General features: G+C 39.0%; 1 protein-coding gene across 1 annotated transcript; it reads left to right on the top strand.

The window, feature by feature from the left end:
• Window positions 1–1,217: 1,217 nt before the first annotated feature.
• On the top strand, window positions 1,218–4,670 carry LOC121394735 (serine/threonine-protein kinase mig-15-like). The gene is made up of 8 exons (XM_041566481.1): window positions 1,218–1,329; window positions 1,449–1,514; window positions 1,804–1,860; window positions 2,709–2,831; window positions 3,076–3,186; window positions 3,311–3,401; window positions 3,790–3,905; window positions 4,261–4,670. Exons 5-8 carry the CDS (start codon window positions 3,082–3,084, stop codon window positions 4,321–4,323), a joined length of 375 nt encoding a protein of 124 aa, XP_041422415.1. The 5' UTR covers window positions 1,218–1,329; window positions 1,449–1,514; window positions 1,804–1,860; window positions 2,709–2,831; window positions 3,076–3,081; the 3' UTR covers window positions 4,324–4,670.
• The last annotated feature ends 12,990 nt before the right edge of the window (window positions 4,671–17,660 follow it).

Raw genomic sequence — 17,660 nt, 5'->3', positions numbered from 1 at the left:
TGACATGGTTATATATAGTGGGGAAGAAGAAAGCATTTGTGATGATCTGTTTCCATCACTTGAGGTATGATTTGTTATCAAGGACACTAAGACATTTTGTGCATTGAACGGATTGATTTATTGGGACATATTTAGCATAATGTTTATTTAGTATGGCTTTGTTTAGGCCCACTAATGTCTGGGAACCTAAAAACCAAACTGCAGTTTAAATCACCAGTCCAGGTTATGCTAAAACACTTTGGGGTAAATTTATCAAAGAGTGAAGTTCCGCAGCTCTCAATTCATTTCTATGGGATTTTGAAAGGCGTATTTATCAATGGGTGAAGTGAAAGTTCACCCTTTGATAAATACGCCTATAAAAATCCAATAGAAATGAATGGAGAGTGGCGGAACTTCACTATTAACTTCACTTTTGATAAATTACCCCTTTAAGAACTATATGTTTTTGGAGTATCCACATAAACTGCAGTGCCCAGAGGGAAGCCATCAATGCTTATCACTACAACACCGTGCTGCACACATTACATGGGGAAACCCACAAACGGGTCATTTTTTTCTTTGCAGCTCTGGAATACATTGCCCAAAGTTTAAAGGTGTTATTTACTAAACTCGATTTTTTTTTTCTACCTGAGTTTTTTTGGGCAAAAATGTTAATGTTTAGAGGAGAAAAAAACACTCACGATTTCAAGCCTGTCACTGTTGTGTATAGGTCAATGGGAGATGTCCTTTTTACAATTTGAAGGTATCGTGGTCTGCATTGGATTTTGTCTGGTAAACCAAAAAAATTGGGGTTTTCAGGCAATAACCTGAAAAAATTAAGCAATTCAGGATTCAAATCCAAATAATTTGGGGTTTTCCCCGTTTTCGCAATTTTTCCCCCGACCTGACTGTTTCAAGTTATTTTATTGATAAATAAGATAAAATTGTGGATGGGAGTTTAGTCAAGCTCAGTTTAATACAAATATGAGAAATTCGAGTTTTAGTAAATAACCCCCTAAAAGTCTCACACACATTAGTTCTATTAGGACAAACCATAACCCATATACATAAGAATAATAATCTTTGTAATAGTTATGTCCACCATTAACAACACTGTTTGGGCACAAGGCCTCTTTGCTATACTAAATATAAATGAAAAAACTGCTTAACAAGGAACACAGTGAGGAATCTTATGGGGATGCCTCTCAACCTGAACAAACTAAATGAGCAACAAACTAAAAAAGAAAAGCTTGCAATATTTATTCTTTTTGTCTATTTACTGAGTTGATCTAAAATAATGTTTTCCTTTACCAGGTCTGCAATGAACATGGATTTGACAAACTATGCCCGGTATGCAAAAACATTTTGTACATTATTATCCCTGATTTCAGCCTTCTCCCTCTATTCTCCCCCCACCACCTGGCATCATATTGTCTTATTTTAAAATTTTGCATTTTACTTTTTTTTAGGACCCAACTGGCTGGATAGACCTCGAACAATGTGTTGGATCAGGAGGATTTGGAGTAATCCATAAGGTCAGATATGAGATTTTAAGATTGTAAGGGGTGGGAATGACCTACCTTTTGTGGCCCTTAACATCTCAATGTAATTCTATATATTGAATGTATTTATCTATCTAGTATATAAATATTCATACATATGTCATGTATCACTAAATTGCCACATATGCCGGATTTTAAGCAGGATTCATATTTCCTTTTGGAGTTTGTTTTTTGTTTCTGAGACTGCAAAGACCCATGTCGTTATACCCAGGTACTTTATCAAATTCAAGTCGAAATTCACCACAAATCTGTTTTCTTTCAGGCATGGCATTTTAAGGAAAAGAAAGAAGTGGCCATAAAAGTGATAAAAGACCTTAGGGTAATGTATATTTTTTACTATTTAATTTATTATAATGAGAATATTGCAGAAAGTGTTGTGTTACACATACAAATCAACTGCCAGTAAAAAGAGACTTTATAAACCATGATTAGCAAGTCGCCCCCTTATATAATGGATAGTCATAATGCAAAATGGAATTTGTAATGATTAGAAATGGACTTCTTTAAATGCCCCAAGCTCTGCTCAGCCCGGTGAAATATTCACTGGAGGTTTAATTATTTAATAAATACAAAACTAACTATATCAATCGCTTGTAATATTTGCAGCTTATAAAAGGCAATCGTGTGACTTATATTCATTAATCTCTATGTAACAATACTATAAAGTAACCACCCCTAACAGAAGGGGATTTAAATCACACCAAATCATAACAAAAAAATCATAACTCAGTTCAACACATTGCAAGTAAACACATGGAGCGGCATAGAAGAGAAAGAGGGGAAGTTAGATTCTATGATTGAGAGTGGACGCCATTACAGCACATCACAGAGAGACTTGAGAGAACTGATAACCTTTACTAGCTTTACGCATTCAGAAGCTTCTGATGAAGTGACTCCAGTCACGAAATGCGTAAAGCTAGTTCCCCTGCCCGCTTACACTTTTGTATTCTTAACATGGATTAATAAAGTTAACTGGCTCTATCCAAGTTTGGTTTCCTTGAGTTCTGATCCGGTGAGGTCATCCCTACTATCAAGTTTGTTTGGGAAGTTAGTATCTGTGGTGTTGGCACTGTGGTACACTGATGGCAAACTAATGAATTCTATGTTTTACAACAAGGATTAAATAGTTATCAAGACTAATTTAATGATCATTATTTCTGTATCTAGGATAATGAAGAGATCCTTGCTGAACTGTACGTACTTGAACGCGTTTCTGGCCACGACAACTTCCCTGCCTTTTATGGAGCCTTTTATCTACGGCCCAGCATTTCAAATGAAGAGGCGCTATGGGTAAGGATATACTTCTTAAATAAAAGCACACAATGGTCTTGCATTGCACATGCCAAGAAGGAGAAAATCTCAATCAAAGTTAATAAATATAACACTGATTATTTCAGACCCGTTACTGCTACTGATTACAAGGAATGTTACACAGACACACAGACAGATAGATAGATTTTAGGCAACATATATATATATATACACTATAATATTTATATACACTATAAATAAAAACATTTTATTTCTATTCTAGATTGCTATGACAATGTGTGCTGGTGGCTCCGTAGACGCCTTAATTAGGAGCACGCCCAATAGATCCTTGGATGAGACCTGGATTTCATACATATGCAAGAAAGTTTTACAGGTAAGACAGATATTAACCCCTTCATTGCTTTTCATAATCTCTGCTCACCGACTTTGCATCCTATTAATTCTATAATATAAAAATATATACATGTTCATCATGTTTGCTTTATTCATCTTTCTAGGGCCTGGATTACTTACAGGAACTGAACGTGATACATCATGATCTCAAGGGCGCCAATATAATGTTAACTTCTACGGCCCGTGTGAAGATAAGTAAGTGACGTTTATTATCTATAGGAAGAATGGGTGCCACAAAAGCAAAGGCTACATTTATTGCTCATCTCAATGCCTAGCTTTTCTTAGGCATCATAAAACTTTAAAGGGGATCTCTACCCAAAAATTGCACCTTTGCATAATTCAAAAATATCATTGTAAGCATCGTTCCAATATACAGTCATTAAGAATCTTCAGTGTTTTATTTGTCTCTGTCTTTACACTCTCTTTGTACCTGGTTCAAATCAATAGTCAGCACCAGACAAAAGAAAATACTGCTTCAAAAATATATTTCCATTTGTAATAACTGTAGCACCTTTCTGTATTGTCATAGATGTTATTACTGCGTTGTACAAAGTAAATTCATGCTTGTTTCTTTCAATTTCAGTTGATTTTGGCCTTGCCACAATAGGGCCCATCAGTACAAGTAATGCAGGAACCCGCTGTTGGATGGCACCTGAAGTCCATGCATGTTTTACAAGAAGTGTACATTATAACTACAAGGTATAATTAATAAAATAGTTGTCATTTAGTTCAGTTTTCATTAAAGTGATTAAACAAATTGCACTCTTAAGGCAGGAATAACAAATCCATGCCAAATGTAATTTGTAGAGCTTATTTCTCCCAGTAGAGACTCTTGAAAATGTAAAATCATAAATGTTTATAGTTGAAGTCGGCTACTGGAAATGTTTCATAGTAATACAACGTAGCTTGGCTCTAAAGTATTAGTCATTTAGCATCCCATATTGACCCTGAGACAGGATGAGGAGGGATAGTCAGTAGAAGTATCTTTATCTTCTGTAACAATGATTATAATTTGTTTGCTAAATGGGTGTTGCTTTTTGTTTTTATTTTCTAGGTGGATGTGTGGTCTTTAGGAATCACAGCCATAGAAATGGCAGAATACAATCCTCGTAAGTAATCTTAAATAACATTTTGCGTGCGTTTATGTTCATTTATGGAGGAGTGTTTTTAGGAAGGTCAGGGGGTATCACCTATACTATAACAATGAAACATGTAAATCGGCCATGAATCAGAGAATCTTTTCTGTGCTTTTATTATAATGGTGTCTTCTGTAATTTGCATTAGTTACTTTTCTTTTTAGTGATACACTGGAAAGCAAGATATAACTTCTTGTTTCAGAGACAGGAGCAATCAGATAAAAGATATAGACTGTGACTTTCCTGTATCCCCTTAGGCTAATGGCAAATAATGTGTTTTCTCTGCTGCTGAGAAAATGCAGATACAGCCATATACTGCCCTATATGTCCAATATCTGTCACTGTGCACGCGATGCAAATTCCAACCAGACTGCATTTATTTATTTGTTATGTATGAGGCTAAGGCCACACTGGGAATTTTGGGAAGATTTGGTCGCCTTGCTACTAATCGCCCCGTCTTTGCGGTGACCAATCTCCCCAAATGCCTTCCCTCACTCTGCGCCGGCTAAAATGAAAAAAATGCCGGCGCTAATTCGTTTTTCGCAGTAGCCCGAAGTTTCCAGCCTTCGGGCGACTTCGGAAAACGAAGCGCCGCGTGTGGTTAGCGCCGGCGTTTATTATTTTAGCCGGCGGAGAATGAGGGAAGGCGTTTGAGGAGATTGGTCGCTGCAAAGACGAGGCGATTAGTCGCCAGGCGACCAAATCTCCCCAAAATGACCAGTGTGGCCTTACCCTTAAAGAAGGAAATTATTATCTCAAAAAGTTAAAATAAATCATCGATTGGTTCTGATAATAGAAACTCATCAGAATATTTGATGTAGTCACCCTCTACTGTACAATGCTGCAAAATATGTTGGCCCCTTGTTAATTTGTAAGAATAACAATAATAATATTGTGTTCTCTTACACTTACAGCACACATTAGACTCCGTGGTGCTGAGCTTTCCGAAAGGATTATGAATGGTCCAGCTCCAGCTCTAAAAGAGGATATATGGTGAGTCATTTTTTTACAGAAATAGGACTTAAGGTGGCCATAGACGTTACAATTACAATCTTTCCTGGAAAAAATCTTTTTGATTGATAAGCCAACCCATATCCAAGTCTTCTGCCAATATCGGTTGGCTCGTTTCCCACCATACACGCACCGAATATGGTACCAGAATTTTTTTAGTACAATATTATTGATGCGTCTATGGCCACCTTAAGCAGTGAGGGTGGGGGAATGGGGAAAGAGACACTGAAGCATAAGGCCGGGGAAGGTGTTAAAGTGGGAAAGAGATAAGTTCAATGAGCTCAAATGTAAGTGTTACTACTGTATCCACTCTATCCATTGCTGTGATGATGGGCTGTGTTCAAGTTATTAGTATTCTTTAAGAGACATCACCTTTTTTATAAATTCAAGAACTTACACTTTGTTGGCCCAAATTATTCAATGAAAAGAAACATCTCCCATTTTAATTCCCTATCACCGAACAGACTTCAGTGTCCTTATTGAATAATTCTGGCTCTGTGTTTTATTACATCATCAGTAAAACTTCTGCCTTTTTTCTTTCCCCCCAGGAGTAATAAATTCCACAGATTTATTAATAAATGCCTTCAGAAGGATCCAGCCAAAAGACCATTTGCAAAGGAACTCCTATTAAACCGATTCATCACATATAATCGAGATGAAGACGAGGTGCAATATAGCATAGCAGAGCATATACATAAAGGTAATGCAAATGACTCATATTCTCTACAATCAAAAAGCAATTACTGGGAAATCTTTAATGTCTATGTGGTTATTCAAGGCTTTAGGTATTTAAGGATTCCTATTTTGATCACTGTCCAAAAAATTAGGGATTTTAGGGAATTTTCATTTTCAGGTGTAATTAGTTTTTTTAATTACTAATGGTTTTAGCTCCAACCAGTCCTGCTTTAAATTGTGAACGTTTCTATCAATTACTAACTTAGCTAGCCAGTTAATTATGACCATTTTTACAGTGCCCTATCATGTGCATAGATATAAAACACAGATCTTCTTGTCTAACATTAAAAACATTTTCTCCTAGGAGCAAAGAAATAAGACATTCAAGTTAAAGATTCTCTTGCAACACCTCATTAAGAAGACTTTGTCAAGACGTAGAAAGGAAATGGAAGAACAATATATAAATCCCAAAATGGATTCTACCCTTGCAAGATCTGAAATGTGGCTCCTTCATTATGTTCCCAAAAGGGAAAGGAGGGAAAGGGTTGGGAACACAATGTAGGAGCCACAGTCCATCTACTTTGGATACTTTACCAAATGTTTATTTTTATATAATCTAATTAAATGTATATTTATTTTATATATTAATAAAAATAATAAAAAACAAGCTGATGTTTGACGTTTGAATAATTAATATATAGTGTAAGAAAATGGGCTGTTGAAGAGTTGCATTAACTGTAAAGGAGAGGGAAATGTTTTAGAAAATATCAACTGGGAAAAAATCAATTAGGAGAATATTATTGTGGATATAAACAACTGCTAGTACTTGTTTCATAATCTTCGGGAAAATGTACTTTCAACAGCTTATGATGATAGTTATGGATTTTGTACACCTTCTGTATATTATATAGTAAATGAATTTTGTCAATTGGCGCAAGAAGTGCAACAATTTTTGTGCAAGCACATATCATGGTTGTGCTTGGAAATAAGCCCTAATATTTTATAATTGATGGGGTAAGAATGATAGCTCTTTGGGTGTAACTCACTGAGCCAAAAAATTCTAACATTAATGCATACACATGTAACACTAGTAGTAAATTAAGTGTCACGATTCTCTAACTATGAGCTTTACCCCAATACTTTGCTCTGGATGAGACCTCAATTCTCAGGAGTTAAGACCTCACAACAGTGTGGAGTCAGGGTGTAGTACAACTGTAAATATGTGCAGTGCACAATAATTGGGCACCAGTGGTTTTTGCAACTTAACCAGAGAACATATTTATTGAACAGGATAGTCCACAAAGAAGTGTAAATAACCAAGCAGGAACATAGAGCAACAGTTGATAAGCATATACTTGCAACACCAATGGTCAGTATTAGTCCCTGCAGGGAAGAGAACATACACAGTAGCAATGAAGGTACACCTAGCCTTCAGACTTTTCTCTAAGTGGAACCCAGGGGAATCACTACATCCCTAAGTCTGTACACTTAGTTAGTGTTGGACTAGGGGGCAAGGGGCCCCCCACCACGCCTCTGGTCCCCCACCACAGGTGTAAAGCACCCTCTGGCTCCCCTCCTTGAGCCGCAACCTGCCCCCTCGCGCATACCGTCTTTTTAGTATAGCCATGCTGAGAATCAAAGAAGACAGAAGCCGCTTCTGGCTTCCTCCAAGGATCGAGTCTGGACCAGCAAGGCCCACGAGAGCTGGAGCCCAGTGGAGTTTTTTCTTGGTGTCCTGCCGGCCCAGTCCGGCACTGCACTCAGTATTTACACTGGGCAATTGGTACCCGGGATCTTAATCCCACTTACACTCCTCGTCTGAGCCTCAGGCTGCTCAGCTAAATAGCCAAACTATCTGTCACTCCTAGAGTGACCTCTTAAGGTGAGTAGCCTATCCTTACTAGATCTGACCTTTCTAGGTTCCACTTCTCCTTTCCTGCCTGCTCAGGCAAGGGATTAACAAAATGGACCCTGATGAGGGGGCTGCCATGTTTGTGCTGCAGTGGTCCATTAGCATTAGAAACTCTAACTGACAGATTGAGAAGGGACAGTAAGGTTGTCAGACCTATCAGCAAAAAAGCAACATGACTTTTATTTCAATTAATATTGTGAAGTGTAGTTTTTTATTGTCAGTATAATTTTAAAGAATCAGTCAGACAAATAAATGTTATAAAAAGTACCCAATGAATGAATGAAAGAAACACATGTTGATGGCACTGGTATACAGGCAAAATAGGTAGATGACAAATAGGTAGATACAGTGTTGATACAACACTTTTATGTGCAAAGTGGCAGCTCCTCTTAATACAATGACTGAAACCATACAGGATGGCATAATTTATCATGGAAAAATACAAATAAGATTTTATGGGGCATAATTACTTGTATATACCAGGTCTCACTTCCCACACTGGGAGGCAGCCAGCAGCATTTCATGGGCTGAGATGCCACCACCCCTTTACCTAGCAGAGCCGAATGTTTGTGTTAAAAAACAGAAATTTGGCTCTTAAATTTACCAGAGGTGGCTTTTTGCCGCCCCTGGTATTTGGCCATTCCATGCAGCCTGAGGCAAGTTTCTCACCTTACCTCATTGCAGGAGCGGCCCTGGAGGCAGCAAGCAAAAAAACAAGTAACAAAAAACATAAACTTAATTTATGTTTTCTCATAACAGACTTAGTTACTCCATTTGAAGTTCTAAAGATCAAACTGCAGTACTGCGCAAAACATGTAAATTAGTCCCTGATCAAGAGATACCAATAGTCTCTCTGTACAAGAGGTCGCATGTGCAATGAGCCCTTACAAACATGGAGAAGTTGTTTCGGATGAAAAGAGGATAGCCCATGTTGGGTCAATGAGTAGCACTGTTGCCTTGCAGCAATGGGGTCCTAAATTCCAACCAGGGCAATATGTGCAAGATGTCTAAATGTTCTCCCAGTCCTCATGTCTCCGTGGGTTTCTTCCCCATACAGGTTAACTGACTCCTGATAAACTTGTCCCTATTGTGTGTGAATGTGATAGGGGCCTTACATTGTTGGGGCAGGGACTGACGTGAAGGGTGTACATTTGTCACCCATGTTTACACCTGACACATTTCCTTGAATGCTACTGACAATAAAGTAAGTTGCTGATGGGAAAACGTTTGCTGCATTTCAATTTCCAAAGTAGCCCAAACTTTTCTTGCAAGTTTATTTGACTGAAACAGACACGGTACAGTCATTGGACACACTTGTGTTCCTAAAGTTGTGAAAAACACCAAGGGCTCTAACTTACTAATATGTCTCATAAGATCCTACCATTAGCTAGTCCTCATTCAGCGGGTTCTGATTTCCATGGCTTTCACTTAGGTCTGGTTTTACCCCAGGGTTCTATGTTCACTGTAGCCTGCCCTATACCAGGCTTGAACATATCTACCCCCTACAGTAATGAGAGCAACGAGACCCTGCCCTGTATTTAATGAGGCAGATGGACAAGGCAGGTATTAGGTGTAAGATTTCAATGAGCCGGAGCACATTGGGCCTCGCTCTTTACAATACAATGTACACAGCCTAAGTACATTTTGATGAGAGCACTATTGTAATGCTGTGGACAGTGAGAGTAACTAAAAACCCATGTTTTTACCATCCCTCGATTGAGGTGAATTATTTGTGACAGTGAAACATTTGCTTTTAGGTTATCCAAAAATCAGAAAAAGATTGCTGAAGTGGATTCTTGAACCAATTTACATTATCCACATTTCCAAAGCCCTGGTTGAAGCTTTTTTATCCTATACAATATTTAAGCCAGGATAAAATGAGAACAGATGTGTCTGGAAAGGACATTTGCTCTCCACCCAAGCAATTGCATTTAGACATTTACACATTGTTTAGCTGTAAAGTCAACTCCGGCAAGAGACAGGTCACCGTGTACAGTTTTTCCTGTAGAATAAATTTTAGGTGGCAGTAAATTGTAAAAGGACCAACAAAATGGTTCTTAAGTGAAACAAGTGCACTAAAAAGAGTAATTGACAACAGTTGATCCAGGATCCTATGAACTGTAATCAGTAACAGTCGGAGAGGCATAGCACAGTAACCCCTGAGCTACAGAAAACATAAATGAAGATGTTTAAATGGAAATATTATGGTCCAAAAAGCAGGATTCTTAATTTGTCGTAAACTTTAAGGCAAAACATCAAGTAAATTTCTGTGCCATATTGGTGGCTGACAATGTAGACTCCCAAGCCTCCAATATAATGATTGGATACCAACTTCTACTCCAAGTTCATCTTCTCCATCTTGATCCTCAGTAGTGATGGGCGAATTTGCGCCATTTCGCTTCGCCGAAAAATTAGCGAAATTCGCGAAACGGCGAAAAATTTGCGTCTGTTTTTTCGAAAAAAACATTTTTACGCCGGCGAATTTTTTCCTCGAATTTTCGCGGGCGATTCGTGAATCTATTCGCTGACCGCGAATCACGCAAATTCGCACCTGGCGAATAAATTCGCCCATCACTAATCCTCAGTCATATCATTTGCAAGTTGCAAGACTTAGGGTGAGACAAGGGTTCAATGAGTAGGTTATTTTGACTCTCTGAGCTACAAAGTGAATTTCTAGAAATACATGCTACAGAATTTGGAACAAATTGGTGGAATGGTTTTCGGGAAGAAATTCATTTAAGTGAGAAACCGTAGGATTTATAGACTTTGTACAATCCGGTCTGGATGGAGGTCTTATTACAGGTGCCTTTAGAGTAGAGACTATGAATTTTTGCCAAAACAGACAAAAGTCTGTTGACCGCCGAACGTATTAAAAAATCTGGCATGACAATGGAAAAGCTAAAGCCTCCATGGGACTTGATAACAATATTTAGGTCATTACCAGAACTTCGACTATACCATTACAAGATGTTCACACTAAGTTACCAAGGGACATAACTTTCTACATCGTTATTGTGTCAGCTAGACTAATCAGATGTAAGGGCACAATTAATAGTCAGTGCTATGTCTACTTCTTGGGTAGTTAAAAGGGAGAGGTGTTCCTTTGAGGTGGTAGTAGAGCTGCAACATGGTCCTGAACAGACACATTCATCTCTCTCTATAAACAACGTTAATAATACTCTGTCCCTTAGTATAATCCCAAGATAAGAAAAGACATAACCACACTGACTCAACGCGATCTTGTGGTTTAAGGCCGGCAGCACTTAGCATTTATCTGGGTGCAGGAAACTGTTGCCGTCCCAGGCCGCACAAAATAGAGGAAGGAAAAAGGGTGAAGTTCTGCACGCCAGATTATTGGTAAAAAGCTGAAATCTTTATTAATCCATATTAAGAACACGCTGCATGGTTAGCTTGACACGTTTCACCCTCAATCATAAGCACAAGAAAGCAACGATAAGAACATCAGTTTAAATCGTTAGACCTCACAGTGACCTCCAATGGCAGAATTAGGTATTACATTACAAAATGTATCTACCTGCTCTAAAAGGAAATGTGATTGGATACAAAATCACTGTACAACCATATTATCAATAAAACAATGAAACATGATTAGTTACACACACATTAAAAATTCTCGGGAATCAAATGCAAAAAAGTAATTCATATGAAATGTATTTATACATGGGTTGGTGGGAACGGATCCAGGTCATTAGAGATGAAAATCCCAGTAGCGACTGTATCATTTGGTACGGTCGCTACATTGATGACCTTATATTTATATGTCGTGGATCACAGGCTAAACTGGATATGTTTTTGGAATACACTAATAATTGTGCTTATAATTAAGGGCAGCTGTGCCCGAAACACGTTAAGTTAACCATGCAGCGTGTTCTTAATATGGATTAATAAATATTTCAGATTTTAACCAATAATCTGGCGTGTGCGGAACTTCACCCCTTTTCCAATCCCAAACTAATTTTGGTAATTTCTATTGTGCATGCTGTTTATGCATAGCAGGAATGAGGGAAAGGAAGGCAGCCTGTTCTATTTGAAACTGTGAAGATTGAAAGTGGAGATCAGCCCATTGTGTCTGCCCTTTCTCCAGAATCCCGGAAAGAGAAATTACACTACATTCAAAAAGTATGATCGAATTTTCCTAGTTAAAGGCATACTGTCATGGGAAAGAATGTTTTTTTCCCCTAAAATGGATCAGTTAATAGTGCTGCTCCAGCAGAATTCTGCGATGAAATCCGTTTCTCAAAAGAGCAAACAAATGTTTTTATATTTAATTTGGAAATCTGACATGGGTTTAGACATATTGCCAGTTTCCCAGCTGCCCCTAGTCATGCGACTTGTGCTCTGATAAACTTCAGTCACTCTTTACAGCAAGCCCCCCCCTCAGCCTAACAGAGCAATGGGAAGGTAACCAGATAGCAGCTCCCTAACTCATGACAGAATTCATTTAAAGGAAAGACAAAGGGTCCCCTGCACTGCCCCCTCTCCACCAATATGGCTCTACCCCCTGTAATAATGTTGCCGCTTAACTTCTGGTCCCCTGCTCTAGGGTGGTGGTTGCACTGTATATATTTATATACATACATGAGAAACTGGGGCATTGTTGAGTTTGCAATGATGAAAGAATTCAAAAACTTTATTGACCTACAACCTGATTATAATATGCCAGATGAGAACCGATATTGTACAGAAAGTTGTACAGAATTTTTACATAGAAAACTTTACAAACTCTACATCCACTGCAATAAGGAATGCTTGTCAGCTGCAACCATTACCTCCTTCCTGCCGGAGCACCATTCAGAGTAGCGGGATTTCCCAATCACTTTCCCTTTCCTTAGGCAAAACTAGGCTGATCCGTGACTTTAAAGGAAAACTATACCCCCAAAATGAACACTTAAGCAACAGATAGCTCATATCATATTAAGTGGCATATTAAAGAATTTTACCAAACTGGAATATATATTTAAGTAAATATTGCCCTTTTACATCTCTTGCATTGAGCCACCATTTCGTGATGGTCTGTGTGCTGCCTCAGAGATCACCTGACCAGAAATACTTCAACTCTAACTGTAACAGGAAGAAGTGTGGAAGCAAAAGACACAACTCTGTCTCTTAATGGGCTCATGTGACCTTACATGTATGGTTTGTTGGTATGTTTGTGAGTACAGTGAATCCTACGATCCCAGGGGGCGGCCCTTATTTTTTAAAATGGCAATTTTCTATTTATGATTACCCAATGGCACATACTACTAGAAATGTATATTATTATGAAAATGGTTTATTTACATGAAGCAGGATTTACATATGAGCTGTTTTATGCAATATCTTTTTATAGAGACCTACATTGTTTGGGGGGTATAGTTTTCCTTTAATGTAACACTAATATCTGTACAGAGTGAAATCTACATCAAACAAAAGAACGTAACTTTAACAGCAGACGAGAGCAGGGCTTGCCCAGTGATTCCAGCCCCAGGCCACCAGAGAAGATATACTTATATTTATTTATATATTTCATTGCTCTTTGTTTACTCCAAGCCCTGCCATTATTATTTGTACAAATAATTTATTCCAATATAATGTCATCATCCTCTGCTTGGGAAAGTCAGCAGCAGTTACATTAGGGCTAAAATAGAATCACAGAAAAAAATACATCTTAAATATCAACCAAAAAAACCTAGTGCATTCCATGGACAATAAAATAATGGGATTTGCAGGAAATCAGTGAGAAATTAGGAAATAAAATATTGCGGGAAGATCTTAACGTAGTGTTTTAAGACGGTTTCCGTTATGGAGGCGGATTCCTGCCAGACGTAGAGTGCAACACAAACGACCAATCATGATTCCTTATGGATCTTCCCACAATAAAGAGTTAATTTGCTCTATTGAAAACATTAATTGGGACCACAAAACCGTTACATCTTTTCCCCCACTTCATGGTGCCAAAGCCTTTCACGGTGAAACTCAAGCTCTGTGCTGGAAGTGATCCTGTTGAAAGGCAGAGAGACAGAGAAAGAGAGACAGAAATTGAGAGAGAGAAAGATAAAGACAGAGAGACAGAGAAAGAAAGAGAGACAGAGAATAAATACCCCTTATACAGAGAGGCAGAGAACGAGAGAGAGAGAGGTAAAGACAGAGAGACAGAGAATAAATACCCCTAACACAGAGAAGCAGAGAAAGAGAGAGAGAGAGAGAGAGAGAGAGGTAAAGACAGAGAGATAGAGAATAAATACCCCTAACACAGAGAGGCAGAGAAAGAGAGACAAAAAGAGAGGAAGAGAGAGAGAAAGACAGAGAGAGAGACAGAGATTAAATACGTCTAACACATAGAGGCAGAGAAAGAAAGAGAGAGAGAGACAGAGAGAGAGACAGCTAAGGACAGAGAATAAATACCCATAACACAGAGATGCGGAGAAAGAGAGAGAGAGAGACAGAGGGGGTCATTTATCAACACTGGGCAATTTTGCCCATGGGCAGAAACCCATGGCAACCAATCAAATTGCTGCATTGATTGTTCTACTTGCAACTGGCTTCAAAAAGCTAATCACTGATTGGTTGCTATAGGTAATTGCCCATGAGCAAATTTGCCCAGTGTTGATAAATGAGCCCCAGAGAGAGAACGAGAAAGATAAAGACAGAGAGAGAGAATAAATACCACTTACACAGAGAGGCTGAGAGAGACAGAGAGAGAGATAAAGACAGAGAGACATAGATAGAGACAGAGAAAGAGACACAGAAAAAGAGAGACAGAGAAAGAGAGAATAAATACTACAAATAGCACAGCACTTATTTGGGACTTTTTCATGCTTGTTGCTCCCAAAATCTTTTTACGTTTGAATGTGGTTCCCAGGTATAAAAGGTTGGGGACTCCTGGTCTAAAGCAATCATGTCAGTGTGTTTTGTTTTATCACAACCCACATTTTGCTCAGATGATGGCTACCTACCACCCATCTCTTTCAGCTGATTTGAACTTGGAAGCTAAAAGATTTTGCTCCACACAAGCAGTTATTGGCCAGACATGATTCAAGTTGTGGACTGGTTTTTAATCAAAATGAGCAGGGATTCTGAAACTTTGGCACAGCAACCAAACATGAGTCTCCAAGATCCCTTTCTTCCTAGAAAACATGCTGCATTTATGGTTCTAACCATTGTTTAGTCCCTAAAATGATTTACAAACTTAATCTGTAAAGGTTATGTATTTGGAAACCGTTACTGGCCTTGCGAGAGTATTGGAGATCTCCCAGTGTGTCCCACCCAAGGACAATTCCCATCAGCTTTTTCTTATTCCCACCATAGGTCTATATGACCCCTACGTGCCCCAGTCTGACTGTAGTAAAGTATGACACATAAGTAACCAGACTTAACCTAGTTAAGTTATAGTGTAAATTAAGATTGGTGCTATCTACAGTATGAGGCAGCAAACCTGGGCACTAAAGCAGCACCTGTCCTGTTTGTGTCAGTAGCAGTATCATGTCACGTTACCATTTTGTGATGTGCTTATCTGTTAAGAAATACAGGTATGGGTAATATTATCCGGAATGCTTGGGAACTGACATTTTTTTTGATAATGGATCTTTCAGTAATGCTGATCACCGTACCATCACTCTACTAAAAAAATGTAAAATGAATCACAGACAGGTAAGAAGCAAATGAGAAACTTTGATTCCTCCACTAGACACAGATAATGAGACAATGTTGTGGTTTGAACTCTAGTCTGTACCACCCTTAACACTAAAAGCGATGGTGCATAAGCCAAATAGCAATGGCTCCAAATGCCACAACCAGTATTTACAATTACATTGCGTTGTCTCCAGTGACGTAACTAGATATTACTGGGCCCCACAGCAAATTATCTTTTAGGCCCCTAAAATGTCTAGAGGTTGACTTGTTTATGTATTAGGGCCTTATGGGGCCTCTATACCTCCTGGGCCCCCCTGCAGCCGTGGGATCTGCTTCCTCTGTAGTTACACCCCTGGCTGTCTCAGTAATGTCCCTGTGGTGTGTTTACTGTGATTGGTGATGACTAAAGATGTCAGTGTTTTATACCAAAAAACTAGTAGCCATGAAATGGATGAGCCTGCTAGCCCCAGCACAACAGTAGCTTAAATATAGTAGTAAGAAGCTCCCTCTGATCAGGGCCGGATTTACATAGTGGGCGCCCCTATGCCCACTGTCGTTTGTCGCCCCTATCCACTCCCCTTTTTTCATGCAAATTTTCATCATCTGGACCAATGTGGGTGTGGTTGGACAGCATGCCACCCCCCTAAAATCCTGCCACCCTAGGCCCAGACCTAGGTTGCCTTTCCACAAATCCGGGCCTGCCTCTGATCAACGTAACATGTAGCAAGCGGAATCCAGGCAGCTCTTATAAAAACCGGGTTGTCCAGGTCAAAACCAAGTACCAATTCTACACCTAAATATTAATGGCTGCTAGCGGCTTTATCTTGACCTTCCAAGGGGTCCCTGTTACCTACATGTCGTCATGACTACTCACTACTGTTTCTTGGATATGCCAGTTGTTGCTAACTTGCACTCCCATCCTTAATTGACCCAGAGAATTGCTGTCTGCTGTAAAAAAAAAAGATTAATCAAGAACCTCTGATACTTCCCGAATCCAGCACATACCTCCCCACATTTGAAAAATGGAAAGAGGGACAAAAAGATCTGTGGCCACACCCCCTAAATACCATGGCCATTTTATAAAATGTGGCAGGTTATACAAAGTTTGAACAAATTTCTCTGGATTTTAGGTACATTATGTTTTATGTGTTATAACAGTTAATGTAGGTGAGAGTCCCCTTAAAGCTGCAAGTCACTGTTCTCTCAAAAGACCTGCGTATCTTAAATAGTTACAATTGTATCTAAATACAGGTGCTGCGTATTCTGTGCTCTCTGCCAAAAGCTTCTTATTTAATTACGTTTCAGAAACATTGTAATTTTTTCTGGCTGTTCAATGCAGGAGATCAAAGGGAAATGTAGGACATTTCAGTAACAAACCTGGACTGTGTGCTGTTATGTTAAAATCAGAACAGTTGGAAGATATGCCAGCAGACCAAATCCACAGGAAGTTGTTGGCTTATGGCTTAAGAGTGAGTGCCTTCCCTTCCTTGGGCCTAAAAGACTAGTGTCCTCTCCCCATGAAATCCCACTGTTGACATCACTGTGCCATGCCTACTCCTGTGCTCCTTCAGTGCCCCTTCTGCCAACTCCTCTACAACCTGCCAGAAGGCTCAATTAGTTTCTGTTTGCTGGCCTGCCCTGTCCTGTTTATGTCTGAGCACAAAGGTGAAAAGTGCTTTTGTGCCTTTAAAAAAACAAACTTTCTTCTACCCCGGGCCACCATCAGGAGAGTACAGGAGATACTGCAGTCAGGGGTCAGTCAAACAGAGGCCCAAAGGTAAAAAGCACAATGGGAAGGGTTTGGGCGGTGCAGGGTGGAGTTTTATCATACTTTAGGGGTGAACAAAGTAGATCTAGGCATGGCCATAGATATGAGGGGAATCCTGTTTCATTGAGGCCCCATTTTGCATGTATATATTGGAAATTTTTTGTATGATTTTTTTTGTAAGATTAGGACCTTGCAGGAGGGGTGCAGAAGCTTTTCTGATCTAAATGTACAAGGAGTCATTTTACTGGCAATGTGTATAAGGAGCTAAAGTAAACATTAATGAATAAATGACATAAATGCAGGTAATTGGTATACAGTCG

This window comes from Xenopus laevis, chromosome 6L (assembly GCF_017654675.1).
Source record: "Xenopus laevis strain J_2021 chromosome 6L, Xenopus_laevis_v10.1, whole genome shotgun sequence".
Classification (NCBI taxonomy): Eukaryota; Metazoa; Chordata; class Amphibia; order Anura; family Pipidae; genus Xenopus; species Xenopus laevis.
Note: the sequence above shows the minus strand (reverse complement) of the source record. Positions and strands in the feature narration are given on the sequence as shown.